This window comes from Rhipicephalus sanguineus, chromosome 8 (assembly GCF_013339695.2).
Source record: "Rhipicephalus sanguineus isolate Rsan-2018 chromosome 8, BIME_Rsan_1.4, whole genome shotgun sequence".
NCBI lineage: Eukaryota > Metazoa > Arthropoda > Arachnida > Ixodida > Ixodidae > Rhipicephalus > Rhipicephalus sanguineus.
Window position 1 is genome coordinate 146,478,238 of NC_051183.1, and position 18,306 is coordinate 146,496,543.

An 18,306-nucleotide genomic window follows, 5' to 3' on the forward strand; every position below is an offset into this window, starting at 1 on the left:
TTTTGTGTCTTTCTGGGCTTCTAAGTACCATCATGGAACCTTACAAACTCGGCCATGTATCTGTTTTTTCAGAGACTAAATTGGGGACGAGCACATTTTTGCGTGCAGCCGACTATTTTTTTTTGGTGCCTTTTGAGTCTACCGAACGGCTTAGCGCGTCTGTTTTTGTCTTTAAATCAACGAAATTTCCCGCAATGCTAGTTTGGATGCTAAGGTGTCGCGTTGCTAAACTGGTGGTTGTGGGTTCAATTCAATGTAACGGTAGCCTCATTTTGACGAGTGCGGTATGCGAGAACACCCACGGGGGGTGGTCGAACGTAATGATCTAACATCCCGTGCCTCGAGCCACCGGGCTACCAATGCTGCGGTATTGCCACGCTGTGATATTGCCACCGTTTTAAGCATCGGGACCATGCTTTTTCAAGCGGGGGCAATGCCAAGCGCGCTCGTTTTTTCTATGTAACCGGTTCATTACGCATGTGACACTGCCTTGCGCAAACCGTGCCCGAATGACTAGGAACATTCCAGATTCTATAAGAACCTTCCGAAGATAAGATCGTGAACATAAGAATGTTGACAACGTGAACAGCGCTGTCCGTGTGTGCTTCTTCGTCTTTCTTCTCGTATATTGCGCTGTAGAATTCAAGACGTTGTGAACATTAGAGTTTATTCTGGAACTTACTTGGCCACCAGCGATAACGCTGCAATATTCGATGGCACATGCATAAATGCCGACGCGCTTTACCGTTTGACAGATTACTCGACGGCCGACGACTCTTCTCGCCACTAACAGATTACAGTGTGCACTTTCGCCTTTCATTTTACGGGCACAAGTTAGCCCGAATAAAGAGTTTAGCCTTCGAACACGCTGACTGCCGCCTTCTTCACCGTCACGACCACGTCACAACATTATTTAGGGTTTCAAGTATTTTGATACGTATGGAAGCAATTTATGACTATGCAAACGGCGACAGGAGAAACCACAAAATGCTGCCAGGCACGCCTGGCTTTCATGTCGGTACAGTTCGCTCCAAAATTACAGAATAAGCACGTCGCTCTGGCAAACGTTTAAAAGCCTGAATAAAGTCATGTCCATGACCTGCTTCTGGCTTTTACCGCGGCCGATCTTACTTCAGCAAAGTGTATGCTTTATATATCCCTTCCGCGGAGCTATACCGTTTCACATGATTGACGACGCGTTCCCCTTTCAGTCTTTTTTTTATCACTGCCCTTCTGATGAATTTCCAAGCACGAGCTATTTTTAACTTAACCCGGCTAGCCATCCTGTTCATAAAAACGATTTGCGTTTCGCTTTCATTCCCTGAAATGTATGCTTCGATTTGCAGTTAAGGTCTTGCTGCCTTTGAATGGACAATCTGATATTCGCGAGAAAACCATATCGACCAGTCTCCGGTCGTGCTCTCTGGCACTGTTCTTGCCTCGATGCAGAATTATCAGTAAGCACGTTCAGGCCTTTCAACGCTTTTGCTGCTTGGGCCCATTCGAGTTTCATATCAAAGTTGGGTCATTCCACGCCAAACGTCCCAGACATTTTGACGACCACCTCAAAAGTACTTGAAAAGAAATCGTGCTGATTTATTAGCAGCAAAGCTGTTTAAGGTGTCGATAACGTGCTCCGTCGTAAAAAAACTAAAATCATGAATGAACCGGCACGCGCTCTCTTCATTCTCTTTAAAATGAAGCTGTTTAGGCTATCGGTAAGGTGCGAGCGTTAAACCATGCTCGGCGGAGTGGAGCACGTGAAACACATGAAAGAGAGAGAGAGAGAGAGAAAGAGAAAAATAAGGAGAATAAAGGGAATAAAGACATAGAAGATAGAAAGAGAGAGAAAAAGAGAGAGAAAAAGAGAGGAAGCGATAGAAGAAACAGACACGAAAAAGAGACGGAGAAAACAGACATCAAGACAGAAAGAGAAAGAAAGAGTGAAAGAGAGAGAAGCAAGGGAAGCGAGAGAAAGTACCAGAGAGAGAGAAAAAGATAGAAATAAAGTGAGGGCGTTAAATAGAGATAGAGAAAGAGAAGGAGAAAGACACATAGAGAGAGAAATAAATAAATAGAAAGAAACGGATAAAAAAGAAGATACAAGCAACAGAGAGAAAGAGTAAGAAAGAAATAGAAGAAATAAAGATAAACAAAGAAGGCCAACCAGCTTCGCTCTTCCTTCACGCTTGGCACCACTGATGCGAAGCTGCTATAACTTTTTGCATTGAAAACAGTGAACTGCTGGAATACTTCAGAGGGAAAATTTGTTTTGGTCACGTGAGAGCCTTCCACACATGGCATAATGTCGTGTCAGTGATGTTTGTTAGAAATTTATTCTGAGAGTATCGCTTCCTGTTTCAATACCAAATTTGGTTTACATAATAGGCAAATGTCTTTGTGCAGTATTTCTGAAGCTCAACAATGTTGCTGCAATTTTTCTGTCATATGCGCCTCCAGAAGCCATGCCAAAATCTTCTAAGCTTGCATTTTTATCCTGTATTATTGGACTATGTATGAATATCTGAGTAATCAATATTGCCCTACAGAAGGCATCTTTTGCGTAAAAAATACGTTCACACCACTGAAGTTTTTAAATCTTACTAGAAAAAATCACGAATTTGAGAAAAAGCTTCATTATGGTCCACAAAGAGACACAAATTACACCACGTGGTGCTTTAATTTAAGTCAGCTTTATAATAAAGCTCAATATAATGCAAATAAATAGTTCTTCTTAAATGGCAAGTTTTATTGTTATACTTTTTAAAGGAAGAATATAATTTTTGAAATTCCCCGTTGACTGCTTTGTTCCCATACGGTCGTACCACAGCTTCCTCATTGAATTTCGCCATCCCCATCACAAGGGAAGTGCAAAAATTAAATTCTTCTTTCAAACAAATTATAATGATAAAACGTTTTATTTAAACTGGCAGCATTTAACTTAAATGAACTATTTATTTGCTTTCGATTGACATATAAAGCTGAGTTTTAGTTGCTGCACCACGTGGTGTAAATAGTGTGTCTATATGGCTCAAAATGAAGATTTTTCTCAAATTTGTGTTTATGTTTCTTGTAAGATTTGCATACTTCAGTGGTGTGAAAATATCTTTTATGGAAATAATACTTTCCATAGACTATGTATTGATGACTGAGATATTGATACATAGCGCAATATTACAAGAGAAAGAGATGCAGACATAGAAGGCTTTGTTAAGGATTCCTTAGGCGTATATGGCAGAAAGATTGCAGTAATACTATTGAGCTTCGGAGAAATTGCATGGACGCCTTTATTTATTATCAACCAAGTTTTGTATTGAAACGAAAAAGACACTCTCAGATTAAATTTTCTGACAAACAACGCTCAGAAGATATTATGCCGAATTCGGAAGACTCTCACGTGATCAAAATGTTTTTTTTTCTCTCTGAAACATTCTAGCAATTTACTGTTTTCAATGCAGTGAATCAAGACAATTTTTTTTCAGGTATGTTTTAGATGGTCGCCATAATGGCTGAATGTTTGGGGTGGGATAACCCAGTTAGGAGTGTGAACTACGTTATTAGTCTCAATGGGAGCAGTAAACATTGTGGTTCGACCAGCATATAGAAACAATGGTCAGCTCTCTGTACCCTCAACGTAGTATTTTCACAACTGAACCAGAGACTGAACCAAAAAGTCGCGTGGGATCCCTAAGCCTACATGCTTGTCAAATGAGATCATGAAAACGTTCCTTCTGGCTAGGCTTTTTTTTACGGATAGTTGGTTAAAAGTGGGGTTGCGGAGTGGTGTTGTGAGCGCGAAAAAGTTACCCCTTTGTTTTATACTCTTCAAAACATTAGACCAGTTGGTAGTTCGTGCATCGCACGTGTGTGCTTTGCCTCTTTCGTACGCCTTGATTCGCGCCAACGGACGATGTTTAACCATAAGATCTACTTGCATAACTCGTAATTTGGCTCTGTGTAGGCCATGCGAGGCTTCTTTCACGATGTTGAGGCAAAATGTATACCGTCGAAGAAACGAAATGTCTAAGCATTTGTGTCTTGCGTAATTCGCACGTGTGCCCGATCGGAAGATGACGATTCATAACTGAATATGCGCTGATGAGGTTTTCGTCCTTCCTCTTTCCCGCCAGTGCGCGCCCTTTCACTACGTAGCTCGCGTTTTTGTGCAGTCTAGTTCTCTCCTCCTGAGTATGTGTTTACTAGGTCACCCTCTTTCGTGATAGACATCTACCTATATAGCTCCACTATCAAAGTCGTGACGCTTAGATGCTCAGCACGATAGCGCTACTTATTTTTCATTTGCAGCTGTTCAAGTAATCCTACGTTCACAAAGTTCATTTAGAACCGTTTCCCGTAATCTCTAGCTACTGTGCGTAATACGGTGCGTGGCCATCGGGCGTAAAATCAAAATGATCTCAATTCTTTCTAGAGCGCGGCTCTTAAAGGGTAATTTGATGATTAAAGGTAATCATGGAATGACCTAATTAAAGGAGGCTATTGCCTCAGGAATCGACTGCCGTAAATGTTTTTAAAAGTCCGTCAAGTGCGAGCCGAGTTACATGGATTCGTCGCACGCTCTGAGCGCTTTTTTCTCTTTTCGCAAAGCTACGCAAGGGCAGAGTTACCGTTTATGCTACCTTTAGGTAGCAGAGTTGCCCGTCTGATAAAACTCGCCGCTTGCTCCCCATTCGCCAGGCGCGCTCATGTGTACGAAAAGCACCTTTTTCAGGGAAAGCCAACTTCTCGGCTGCGCGTGTGCTGGCGACCGCAGTGACACCGCTTTCCCAAGTAGTCCGCCGATCCGGCAGAGTGATTAATGTTTTATTGTGATAGCAATTATATGCACACTCTCGACGGGTTTTTGCCGTCGCTACCGTGTAAAGTTAGCAGACTGAGGAGTGCGGCGGCGGCAAGTGGCGTCACCCCGTGGCAAGAAGCGCACCTCATCCGAACGCCGCTCTCGATTTACGTCGGCTATAGGCCAATGAGGATGCCTTGTCTTTTGCGACGCGGAGAAACAGATACGCGACTACAACTGACAGGCGCCCCGCCCACCGACGAGAGTGAGAACCGGCCTCTGTTTGAAAAAAACGACGCCTGAGAAAACAGCAATGTCGCGCTCCGCTTGTAGAATTTACGCGGCGCGCATGACTGCAATATTTGGCTGAGAAGTTCATAGCAGTGTCAGCTTTTCGCAAGATGTATTTTTTCAACAAGCCCAAGGGGTTCTTCATGACCCCTTAAAAGGCGCGGTCGCCATCGCTGGCGCGCGTGCTCTCTCGCTGTCTCGGCAGCCATCAGCGGGCGGCTCGTATACCCTTCTACGTGCGGCGCTCTCAACGCGAAGAGACTGTGTGAAAAGTGTCCCTGGAGCGGCCGTTTTGTAGAGTTGCCTGAGATCGTATCCAAAAGAGTTAGCTGCCAGCCTCATTTCGTGTAAATTTACCACATGTTGCTATCGCATTCATTGCTTCGCCCTTGCGGTGAAATTGTGCCTTTTTCTTTTTCGTTGGTGTCGTGGTGATGTTTTGTGTTGTTTATTTTTGCTGCACGTCGTTTTTGTTGTGACTGTGTTGTACAGCCACGTGACTCATTTAAAGTCGATTGTTATAGTGAGTGCTGCGAAGTTGCGTCGATGACAGGTGGCTGCGCTCCTCACTGCACAGACCGACAGGAAAACGGAAATCCTTTCCTCTCTGTTCCGTATGGCAAGTCCGTCGCCGTCTTAAGTAGCTACTGCGCCAGTGAGTGTTTTAATGTTAACTTCACAGGTCTACCAAAACAGCATAATACAGTCCGCGCACTGTGCAGCATAAAACTATGCAGCCTTATCCAGTGTCTATTCTTCGCCACATCTACGTATATCTGCGTAAAATTCTGGTTAGCTTGCGCTATTTATAAAACACAAAGTGATAATTTTAGCACCTCTTTTGTCGCCCCTCGTTGTTTTCTCGAGCATCCTACTTTATCTTTAAGAGCGCTACGTGAAAATCTATGCGAAACGAGCGATTTTCTGACCTTAATTTGTCCACAATTGTGTCTGTCGGATTTTTCCTACTTTTTGTTTGAACAAAAATATTACTTCCGATAGTGGCTGCCATCGAACAACTTATAGCACCGGCTTCATCAAAATTCATTGTTTGTTCGAGTTGTCCTTTCTTTTCTTCTTTAAAGCGAAAGTCATTGCGCCAGCGACACGTTATCAACGAGCGAGAAAGCACACGAAGCCGCTGAGCCGCGTCGGCTACTACATTCGAGAGAGGTGGCTTCCTGCTTAACGTGGACGCCTCGGCGGGCAAGATGGCCGACCTACGCGCAACTCGGCTCCCGTAGGGAGCGTATACAGTAGCTCTACGCAAGGGCGATGACAAGGGGACAAGAACCTACTTCTGTACGTTAGCGCCCGTCATGACCCTTGCGAAGTTTTCTTGCTTTCTGTTTGTGTATTTTTTTTCTTTTTAGGGGCGAATCTCCTCTTAGTCTAACCTTGTCACGCGTCCGGCGTAAGGCGTAACCGGCAGTATCTCTCGAATAGTATCTCCCATCACCGATCCTTTGCAAACTGCCCACTACTTCGTCTTTGCAAACATCCCACTACGATCCATCACCGATCCATTACTTCACCGACCATAAAGCCGTTATAATGAAGGGGGAACGGAATCCACCTTTGCAAACTGCCCACTACTTCGTCTTTGCAAACATCCCACTACGACCCATCACCGATCCACCACTTCACCGACCATAAAGCCGTTATAATGAAGGGGGAACGGAAGCCACCTTTGCAAACTGCCCACTACTTCGTCTTTGCAAACATCCCACTACGACCCATCACCGATCCATCACTTCACCGACCATAAAGCCGTTATAATGAAGGGGGAACGGAAGCAACGTCTAGCTACCACTTACGATTAATAAAATTTCTTGTATAAGTATACTTGGTATTCACGTGACGTCACGGCAGAGCAGGCTGGCGGCTGCAGCAGCGGAAAGGGCACGACCTGCGTTGGCCACTATGGTAGCGCCATATTTTTGGGGGGACGGTGCCAACGAGAACGGTGTTTCTGCAGCTCCGCGGCTGGTGATCTCTGCCTTTTCATTACTTTAAAAGAGTTGCAGTAAAGCACCATTGCTCTGCAACCATGAATGCGGGCCCCTCAGTAAAGTTGAGTTCGTACGCGCAGAATTTAGAGGCGAATGCGAAGAACCGCTACGTTAAGAAAGTGGAGCTTTGCGGTGGCGTCGATCCACTTTTGCTTACTTCGAAAGAAACGTCGTTCGATCTCGCGCTCGTGCGTAAAGTATAACTTTCGGACATCAAGGATTACATTGTGCACACGACGAGTTTCATGACCCACGAACAACTGAAGGCCAAAAAATCTCGAGTCGCATAATTACCTGACCAGCGGATTCGTGCGAAGAGCCCCAGCTGCGAAGACACGGCGATCAAAACATCGCGCGCACCAAGGTAAGACAATCTTTGACTAGGCTGACTGTATTTATGGATCGCATTGTAACGCTAACGGGTAGTGCTTGCCGATGTGTGTGACAGTGGTGTGATTAATGTTGGAAGTTTGCTTCGCTGCGCAGCGAGACCTCGTGAAACATTCACAAGTGTCTGCGCGAGGTCCTACATATTTTCGCTTCTGTACCGTTACACTACGACGCTACGCGAAAATTCCAGGAGTGCCTTTTTGCACAGCACAGTGTCAAGTAACACAGTTCTCTTCGGAGCTTAGGGAGAAGAAAAACGATACTAAAATAATTGCTTGTACACGTCATTTCCCATCGCGCTGCTGCTTTAGAAAGTGACAGTGTAACTGCACTTTCCAGCGATTATCTTGCTGCGGCATCTTTTTCTTTTTGGTTTGCGAATACTCGTCACCTGCCTAAGTGCATTGCGTTCTACAAATTGTCGCTGCCAGCGAGGTAGCGGATGTTGCATGTGTCCGCGCAAGTGTGCCTAGATTGCTTGCGTTTTGCTTCTGTACTGTTGCGGTGATACCTACATTAGTTTCACTCATTGTTGATGCTGCAATTTGCCTTGCTTTGTGTGCGTTTAGGTGGCCTGTGTTTTCTGCGTGCGTAAAGCCAGCAGTTAAACGACTTCATCCTTTTGCAGGTTAACCACTCTCAGGCGATTTCACCTCAGCCACTAGAGCCATGGCTTCTAGTCAAGCAGGATGGCATGGTTAAAGCTGCGCATTGCACCTGTATGGCCGGTCTCGGTGAAGCCTGCTCGCACATTGGGACACTGCTCTTCTATTTAGAAGCAGCTTGTGTTGTGTTGCAGTGTTATCCCTACCTTCAGTGCTGCACATGTCTGGTCTTTTGGGAGGTTCTTGCTTTGACATGCGTGGCTTGGCATGTAATTTACATTACAAAAAACATGGTTGCTTAAGGCAAATGTAGGGGGCAAGATGAACTTTATTCCCAGCAGTTTCGTTTCTGTTGGCACAAACAGTGGATTTTTAGGAAGATTCCTGCTTCAACATAATGGGCACAGCACGTGCGTTATGTGCATGAGAAAACATATGGTCAATTAACGCAAGAAGGGATTCTAAGGACTTAAAAAAGCGCTTTTGAAAGACAAATTCAGGTAGAAAAATGAACTTTATTTCCTGCTTTTGTCCTTACTGCATCGGTGTCTGAAACTTCGTTCAGAGTTCGTACAAGTTTCAGAGGCAGAAATTACGGTCATTGAAGACCCCCGTCAATGCTTCTTCAATGGACGCCAGGTCCTGCAAGGCCACTCCCAATCGCAGCCTCATTAGTGTGAGTACAAATTCTTGGAATTTCGCAAGAGCATTGTTTGGGCTGCGTGGCACACTACTTTCGACAAGTGTGAACAGTGAAATCAGAACTGTGAAGCTTGGTAGGCCCGTGTAAAATTGCACACGGGTGTTGTCATGCTCCAAAGAAGCTTTCGACAGCCGAAGTGTGTCCAGAGAGCCCTTCACCTCCTGTAACTCGGTGCGTAGGACCTGGTTATCAGCTTCAAAACTCTTCAGAACACTGCCTGTGATGTCAGTTTGAGTTTCAGCATCCTTTAGCACTGAAAGAAATGTATAGGCAATACATTACTACGCATTTGCCAGTCAGGTGCAGAGTGCTTGAGATATTTGTCACATTACTTACATGAAGTGGTATTTACTGAAGCTTCAGCTGTCGAAGTGGTGGCTTGAACACCAGCTTCAGAAAACTTTACATCTGATAAAAAATGCAGGAATGTGACTCTTAGAATCCCTTGTGTTAAACACTTCCGGTTTGCTCCAACTGAACGAATGCAGTACTCACAATATGAGGCATCCACTACAACTCCAACTGGAGAACCCATTTCAGCTGAGGCCCTGCCTTCCTCGGGTGATTGCACAGATGGTGGGTCTGCAATGAGGTGTTGTCAATCATTGAAGTTATGTTCCTAAATTTAAGTACTCGGGCCGTTTGAACTGTGTAAACACAAATCACTCAATAAACGTCAGCAACAGTATCATCAGCATCTTGAGCTACGGTTGAAGCTGGTACTTGTTGCAGCATGGATTGACCTGCATTGAAGTGTTGTCATTGCTATTTCACAACCACCAATTTTGTGCTCACATAATGGGCCCACTACTCCAGAGAGAGGGAAGCACCAAATAGTTTACGCTGTAGGACTGTTGGATATATGACGCTGTTTACTGCAAGCAATAGGGTAGAGGATGAGCAAATAGTGAGGTTTTGTAATTTTTGTCAGAAAGTCCAACCATGCAAAAATTAAAAGTACACAACTTGCCACTGCCTGCTAGCTCAAAGACCATCGGGAACAATATAATTCCATTACAAGCACACTGTGATGTAAAATCCAGCCTGTATGAACAGCTTATCTAGGGCACTGACCTGAACCGCTGTTGAGTGCGCAATGTGGCTCATCAGCTTCCTTGTTATGTGCTGTAACAGGGCGTGCAAGTGGTGTGCCTGTATGGAATCAAGGTGCTATAAAGATGCTGAATGTCATTAAAGGAAATAGTCCCCATGTATGAATAAGCCATTGTACCCATGACAGTTCTGCACACAGCGCTGTGCTGCACGTTCAACACATTTGAAGGCTGGAGAACTCTGCTATTGCCCTCTTGGATCTCCTTTGAGGTCGCAGCCCTCTTGCAACATCGCTGGTGCCTGAAATAAAATGTAAAGCCTTTATGTGAAAATGTCTATGCTGTAATCCTTGGCACTACTTACAGTGATGGTTGGATCTCTGCAATTGTTTGCTATTTTCGACATTGCTGCCCAGAGTTCTCACGACATTGTAAGCTACAACCTGTCTGCTCTCTCCTGACACAACTAATCTCAAAACAACTTGTGTAAAATTGGTGCTCATCACTCGATGATTGCATAACATATGCTGCATAACTCTTGAGTTGTGTCACAAGCAACCTGAATAACAAACAGATAACCTTCAACAGAATAATGCAAGAATACGTGCCAGTCTCTTAGACTTCTGCTGTTTGGAGTGCAACATAAAATGTGGCTGCCATCAACAAGACTGTATTCACTAGCACCCACTGAGGTCTCATTGTCTCATTAATATTTTCCTTGCATACACACTATTCACTTGCTTGGCAGTTTCGAAATCTTAAATTTGTTCTGCATTACCAGCACGGGCGGCACCAGGGTTTTTTGGCTGAGCGGCAGCCATGACAAGTGTGTCGTTTTGAGGGAGGTCAGAAGTAGCACATTCAAACATACCTTGCTTCAGATTTAGCAGCTGAGTTTCTGTCATACCCCAAGTGTAAGCTGGGTGCCCAGTCTGGGTTTGTAACGTCCATCAGGTAGGATGGCCTTCCTGCAAGTGTAAACAAGACTGTTTGCAAACACAAATTCGCAGAAAACTGGCAGATTTCTAACAAGCTACTCGCTGCGGTAGCAAGAAGTTCAGTCATTACTTGGAGTCGAGCCACAACTACACGAAAAGCAGCTTTTACGCAAATGAATTAGGCACTGTTCTAAGGGGTCGTGCGCAAGATAATTTGAAGCAACGGAATCGACAGCACAAGTGTCGCTCGTTTCCAGAACAATGATAGCCATTTCACAAAAACCAACAGGAATAATGTCTGGGCATTAGTTAATTTCTGGTGTTGGCCAACATCACTTCGAGCACGCCGCAGTGGGGGATTCTACAGTAGCTTGGGTTCATTAACCAAACACACGGGCACTTTTGCATTACAAAAACGTGAAAACGCTGCCGCTGTGACCGACAATCAATACCGCGAACTCGCGCTTAGAAGCGCGAGTACGCGGTATGAAGTCAGTTTGATTTAAAAGAAAAACAAATGGTGAATGGGGGAACGTGACAGGGCAGCACCCTTTACTAATGTTCATTGCTCTCCCTCCACCTGCTATCGAAATTTAATGACAAGTGGCCCCAATCTGCCACTCTAAGCGCTACAGTAAACGGTAGGATACGTCCACGAACTGCATGACATGACAATTACATTACTGCGACGAGTTCGTGACATCTTCACGATACACGGTGACACAGGCACCAGCACTACGGGGAAAAGCAATGAGCACATAGCAAATTGATTCCGCAGCTCTTGTTTTCGGAGTGCGCGCGTGCCTTTTTAAAGCAATGACGCTTACACAGCTACCTTTAAGCTCGCTACCTCAAACAAGCCAACAAACGTTATGCTAACCAGGGGCGTAGCCGGAAATTTTTTTCGGGGGGGGGGGGGGGGGGGGGTTCAACCATACTTTATGTATGTTCGTGCGTGCGTTTGTATGTGTGCGTGTATATATACGCAAGCAAAACTGAAAAATTTCGGGGGGGGGGTTGAACCCCCCCCCCCCCCCTTGGCTACGCCCCTGATGCTAACTACAAACGGTACAGCATTACAAGCGTCGACCAACCTATGCAAGCCCAGTCCATGATATTTATGTTGCGCTATATGTAGCAGAACGACAAAAAGGCACTCACCAGAAACGAAGTGCTCGCTGCAGACCTTGTAGTGAGTAGCGTTGGTATTAATGTAACCACGGTTGAGGCGACGAAACCATTCCGCCCGACGTTTCGTTGAGACCTCGAGGGTCTGGTTGCACTGCCGACGAACAACAGTCGGAACAGAAAAAAAACTGACTTTCGTCGTGTTTTCACCACAGTCAGCTTTCCGCCTTGACTCGTTGTTGCATCCCAACACAGCACAGTTAACCATATTTGGAATTATTGTTGATGACGCCTGATTACAATGCCCGGTCAGCGCAGCTCTTACGCTTCACAGCAGCACGAAACGAAAGCACTCCCCCAAAAACATGGCGACAGGAAGCGGAAGTCTCACCGCGCCGGTTCGAGCGCTTCCCGTCATGCCGCACGAGAGCGCAGCGTTGCTTACACGTGAATACCACCTATATACAGTGTTTGTCACGTCTTTGATGATGTACTGGGCTATCGCTCTGATGACTGCTGGGCGAAACCACAGAAGATTTCACGATGTAACCATGATTGCTTCAGGAGCTTCGCCCAAGCTCTTCATCATTCACCCGTGGATATGGTGTGATTTTTTTTTTTTTTGAACGCGCTGTTTATTTTCAGCGTGATCGCAAGCACGCTGGTGTAATTCTATACTATGTGTACTTCTTAGCGGCACGTCGCGGCATTCCGCGGCGGCCGTGATAACTGTGCAACTCACGATGCTCAAATAAGCCGATTGCCGTGACCTTTGTGCTTATGGCGCTGTCATTTTGGCTTATGGCATCATTTTTCGCGAGAGGCGTGAGCGATTTATTGCTGAGTTTGAAATTTAATTGCAAGTTCCATGCCGCATGCTACGTTATAATGTTTGGCTCACATGTTCGCAGGAGCCTCGACTACCGATCGGCAGCGTTTTCTGGCTATGGTCGAAAAGTGTTGCACAAAGGAGCCAATTACCATTAAAGAAAATTCCATCCGGATTTTGGACCGATCGCAATCAGAAGGGACCGTGTGACAGCGGTATAAGATAGAGCGAATGCAAGCGGAAGGAAGTGAAGGTGTACAACGAAATTTTGGGAAAAGTGGAGTGCCGCTTTAGACGTTCCACACGTCAGCGACTGCTACGAGATGGCGCTGTAGTAACGTGTGTCTTCACCAGTTTGCCGGTGATGTCATCGATATGACATCTGATGGGCGCGACCACCGGTACCTTATAAAACGGCAAAGCGTTGGCGTGCGTTTCAGCCCACCAGGCGTGAGCTACTTGCGCAGCCGCCTCTTTTGAGAGTGTGCCCGAAGTGAACCACAGGTGCCTGTGTCCACGCTCTTTTTTTTTTTTCCGAGCAGTGAATGACGCGTTGGCGAAGTACCATTTCCGCCGCTTCGCTCAAACTTGTCATTCGAGAGTGTCGTAATCGTCGATGAGAATTTTGAAGATGACTTTAGGGAACCTTTTAGAGCGATAGCTCTACTCCTCCCGGAAGAAACTCAGAAAGTGACATTGTGCATGCGTTTGACATTGAAGCTCACTAAGCGTCAATGTGCACTTGCGTCCTCATAGCGATGGACATGCGCAGTGTCGGTTTGTTCTCCGCTCCTGCGTGCCCTCTCCGTCGGTCGGAGAGAGCCGCGAGCTGGCGGTGCGTGCGCCTCGACTTCTCAAGTCCTGTCACGTGACTCCCGCGCCGGCAGTACAAAGAGAACTGTGAAACGCGTCCCGCTGCTTGAAGCGCAGAGGCACCGATGCGTGTGGGACTTTCAACAGTAGTTTATTTTATCGTTCGGCAAGCTTAGTTTAGCCACGCTCAACCATGAAACTTTTTTTTTCAAAAGCCTTTACAGTCAAGTAAGATTTTATGTAGTTATCGAAAGAGTGTTTCAGCGTTGACGAATGCAAAATTCGTAGAGCCGGGGATGTGGCTGGAGTCGACCAAGAGGACCTCTCTTTGTCAGCAAAACGGCTGTTTGGCCTAGTTGGAAATGGTTCATCATTTAAGAAGCGCAAAATGACACGGGGACGAAGCATAGACACACACAGGACAAGCGCTTGTGCGCTTGTCCTGTGTGTGTCTCAGCTTGCCTTCCTTATCAGCAATGCCTTCCTTAGCATAGTGCTTGTGTGGGCTTTGCTTGCTAGCAACATATACACAGTGTAAACATGCTGCTAAAGAAGACAGTTGCTTCTCTGACCAGAGCTAGTCCTCTTGTCAAAGGGTTGGCTCCATCGACATTGCCTGTTATAAGATGTTTCCTTACTTCAAGCTTTCTTCCCCAAAACTTTGGTCTTCTTTGGAAGCCTGAAGAGTGGCACTTACTTTCGTCCTTAACCATATATGCCCAACTCAGAAAAAATGACCAAAGAAAAAATTTTTTTCACAAAAGCTGTACTTCTACCTTCAAAAGAAAGCAGAAGTTCTTTATTTACTGCCAGGTAAACGCAACACTGTTTTTCAAGCCGTCCTATACATATAGGACACTGGGCATTAGGGTGCTTTGTGCGGGTGTGGTAAGCCTTGAAACATTTCACGTGCACACCGACATTGCACTTCTTCCTCTCCATGACGTATTTCATACAAAGCACGCGTTTACCCGGAGAAAGCGGTCGGCATTTCACGTGCACTTCTTCCTCTTCATGATGTCTTTCGCACAAAGCACGCGTTTGCCCGTAGAAAGCGGTCGGCACGTGGCAGCATGAAAAGCAAGCAATGTCTAGGCTTACACACGTTGAGAATGAGGCCTGCTTGATGTGCTGTTGGTGGCGCTTGTCATCAGCTAAAGAAATGGCGATGTTAGAGTGCATCAAAGAGGCGTCCTATATGGAGGACTCTGGGCATATATGGGTTAACGTGGCACTGTCTTTGTTCAAAGAACAGAGAGCGCGGAAAGAAGGACGACAGACGAGGTAGAACGACACAACACGAGCATTCGCTGACGTGTGAGTGCTTATTAAGCGCTTGTTCTGTGTGGTTCCACCTCGTCTGTCGTACTACTCCCCGCGTTCTCTGTTCTTTGAACTACTATAAATTACCAACTAGCACACATGTACATCGTGTTGAAGGTACTCTGTCTTTTCCTGACGTGTTGATTCCATACCTGTACTATACCTGTATATCATTCCCGTGTAATAGAAATGTCTCTTGATGGCGCCGTTCCCCTCTGTTTTGTTCCTTTCGATAATTTTCTTCCGCAGCATTTCCAATGATAACTATACTTAATCAATTGATCTGTTTATTCTGCTTCGAAAAATCGATTTGTGAACCACCCATTTGCATTTCGCATTATTTTCTAAAAATACCTCCTTCGATTTCTTGTTCAGCCCTCGCAGCCGTTAGAACGACGCCCAATGTACGCAGGAAAAAAAAACTAACAAAAAAACATGCAGAATCGATTGTTCTTCGAGCGCCCTATCTGCCACCGTGCATGCCTCAATTCAGAATTATCGGCAAACATGTTCGGCCCTCACAATGCTTTTACTGCTTGTGCCTTGTTGTGCAAGACGTTCGTTATAAGGATTACTATAGAAGTAATTCTGGTGTCAGCGGGAGAATAGTCGGTCGATTCTCTAGAAATGACAGTTATTATTTCGTGTATTTCATACAAACAAATATTAACAGAGCACTTAGTTTTTCACAGCGAAGCTATTTAGGAAATAGTTCCTTGCCCGACGAACCAAAAAACTATCATCATCATAAACAGGCATGTGCCACAGAAATTGGGCAAATCCCACTACTCATCACTGGTCCACTAAAAATGAAGAAGGCAATAGTTAGCCCAACAAATGTGCCACAGAAATTGGGTAAATCTCACTACTCACCAAGAGCCCAATATGAAGGAGTGTACAGCTCGCGCCTAACTTTACACAGCCATGGGTCACCGGAATTGCTAAATCGCATTCCCGAGGAAGAAGCAGCGGTCCGAGAAGCAAAGCTTGCCGCTACGGGAGAACTAAGTTGACGGCGCCGAGCAGATCCGGAATACGTTCAACAACGTTACAGCCAAGTTCAAGCCAAGTTCAACCTCGCTACAGCCGAGTTATGCCTAGATACAGCAATAAATAAACATGAGGCCGATCAGCTTTGCTGTGTATCGAGCTTTGCGTGGCTTAGTGCAAGCTTTCCGTTTTTATTTCTGTTTAATTGGTTTGCTTAGCCAAGTAATTATTTCAAAACAATGTACGGCTAGTGAAGGAGGTCTGATGACTGAACACCGTGGATATTTTGAAGGCCAATTTTATAGCAGTTTTTCTTTTTTCAACGTACATTTAGGTTACATTATTGGGAACATCCCGTTAGCGTGCTTAACCTGAGACCTTCTGGCTTCATATGACCACGTGACTTTGGTAATTTGTAATTTCCAACAAAATATGGCTTTATACATGCAACCTTCGATAATGATAGGAGTGCGCGCAGATTCTTTACTGCTTCCGACGCCTGAAAATGAGACCCTGTTCGTAATTTTGTTCCACTAAAGATAAGTTAAGCGTCATAAATGAGGCCGCAATAACGCCCATAGCCTCGTGTTCTTGTTGTGTCCATTTCCTTCTTCTTGTCTGCGTTTACTTCAGCGTTGTTTAATTTTCCATCATAGTCAAGACCACAATATACAAAAGAATTCGTGAAATAATCATCTCCGTGGTAACTAACAGAACCGAGCGCCTGATTATCTTCCAGTAATTTCGTTACAGGAAGCTCGGCCTTCACGACCAACGACGATCCTGAAGTGCCTGGGACCGGCTGTGGCGCGGCAACCGCAAGCGCCAGTAGCGAAAACGGCTTTATTTCGCGTGATGAAAGGAAAAGCAAACAGAAGAATGCAGAAAAAATGAAGAAAAAGAAAGCAATCACCAGGGACGGGCCACGGAACGGGGCTCCACATATTCGACCCTTGTTCCCCGCTATCGACCACGTATATCTCCTGATTGGGGTCCGCAGATCGAAGAGCCAAATGCTGGTCACGCAGACTTTTGCTTGCGGTCTCTCCATTTGCAGGAGTGGGCATGCTACACGTCTGTGAAGGACGAGGGCGATGGATATGGCATGCGGGCTCAACGAGTACTGTCAGTATAGACGGGGTGGTTATAGAACAACCGCAATTTCAAGTGCGCAAACATTTATACGCCGACTCAACGAGAAACCTGCGTGGGCACATGTGCCCGGCCATTAGAACCTCTGTCTTCTAATACGAATTGCTATAAAGAAGGGAATCTATAAGAGAAAAAAAATCACAACTTTCATTACGCCTGAGACAATTCTAAGGCGAATATCTTTGACCAAGCGACTCGTCTATTGACGGCATCATATGACATTACGTTTTGGGCGTCACGGTGGCGTCAAAAGACGTCACATATTTTGGCGACCTGTGACGTCATGATGACGTCCTACGGTGGTATCATCACGTCACGATGCTTTTTACATCACTCGTGTTCACGCAGACGCCGACGGTCAATTTTCGCGTTTCGTGAGGCATCTAAAGTTGTGGCCTTAATAATTTTTGATGGTGGTGCTGAGTTTCAAAAGTACCCCGCACTCAGAAGCCTACTGCCTTACCCATGGGCTAAACACCCATTTTTCAGGAATGCAATATATCTGAACCATTTGAATGCGTTCTACTAGCGGTACAAAACCGAAGGGATTTGAAAACACTTCGTACGACGGCGTCGATGAAGTATTTCTTGATATTAGCAGCAAAGACATCTCTAGGTCAACATGTAGAGCCGACGATGAGGATTGTGCCGCTAGAAAAGTTCCGACTTCGCTAAAATTTGATCACTGTCACGCGTTGTGGCGGTCGCGGGATGTGCCTGTCATTGGGCCGTTCCAGACGCTGACGAACGCTAGAAACGAGACGACTACCGGATGGCGCCCGAAAACAAAGTTCCAAGGAGGGTCGCACCCAAGACATGCCTATAGAAGTAGCCGCAGAATGAGAATATAACCTTTATTATTGTTTATTAAATATTACATCCAAGTCCAGTGGGTGGGTCCCTCAGTCCAGGGGCCCAATGGCGATCTGGACACGCCGGGCTTGGTCGAGAAGGCCTAATCGGTCCTGCCTCAGCGTGATGGCAAGCCACACCTCCCATTGCCTAATGTTTGAGTCTTGCCTCAACAGAAGGGATTTGATTTGTTGTGGTCGACTCTGGCCCACCCATGTGATATGGCCAATAGATAGAAGCCCCCCCCCCCCCACACACACACACACATACCACGGGCAAGCGTTAGGGCACATAGAGTATTGGTAGGGGGCGTAGTAGAACTATAGATGTGGGTATGCGCGGGATTGTAGTCTGCTCCAGTTCCGTATTAGGCGTGCGTCCAAGGATGCATCAGGAATGCTCCATCGCTAGTTGCTAAAACTGTGCGCTT

General features: G+C 45.7%; 2 protein-coding genes across 2 annotated transcripts in view; one reads left to right on the forward strand and one right to left on the reverse strand.

The window, feature by feature from the left end:
- The window catches only part of LOC119402385 (uncharacterized), a 736,276-nt gene that overhangs the window by 192,229 nt on the left and 525,741 nt on the right, over positions 1–18,306 (forward strand). The gene's annotated exons all lie outside the window — the stretch shown is intronic.
- Positions 8,592–9,418, reverse strand: LOC119402387 (uncharacterized). Its single transcript, XM_037669524.2, has 3 exons — positions 9,295–9,418; positions 9,136–9,207; positions 8,592–9,052 (listed from the first exon to the last, which is right to left on the reverse strand). Exons 1-3 carry the CDS (start codon positions 9,332–9,334, stop codon positions 8,676–8,678), a joined length of 489 nt encoding a protein of 162 aa, XP_037525452.1. The 5' UTR covers positions 9,335–9,418; the 3' UTR covers positions 8,592–8,675.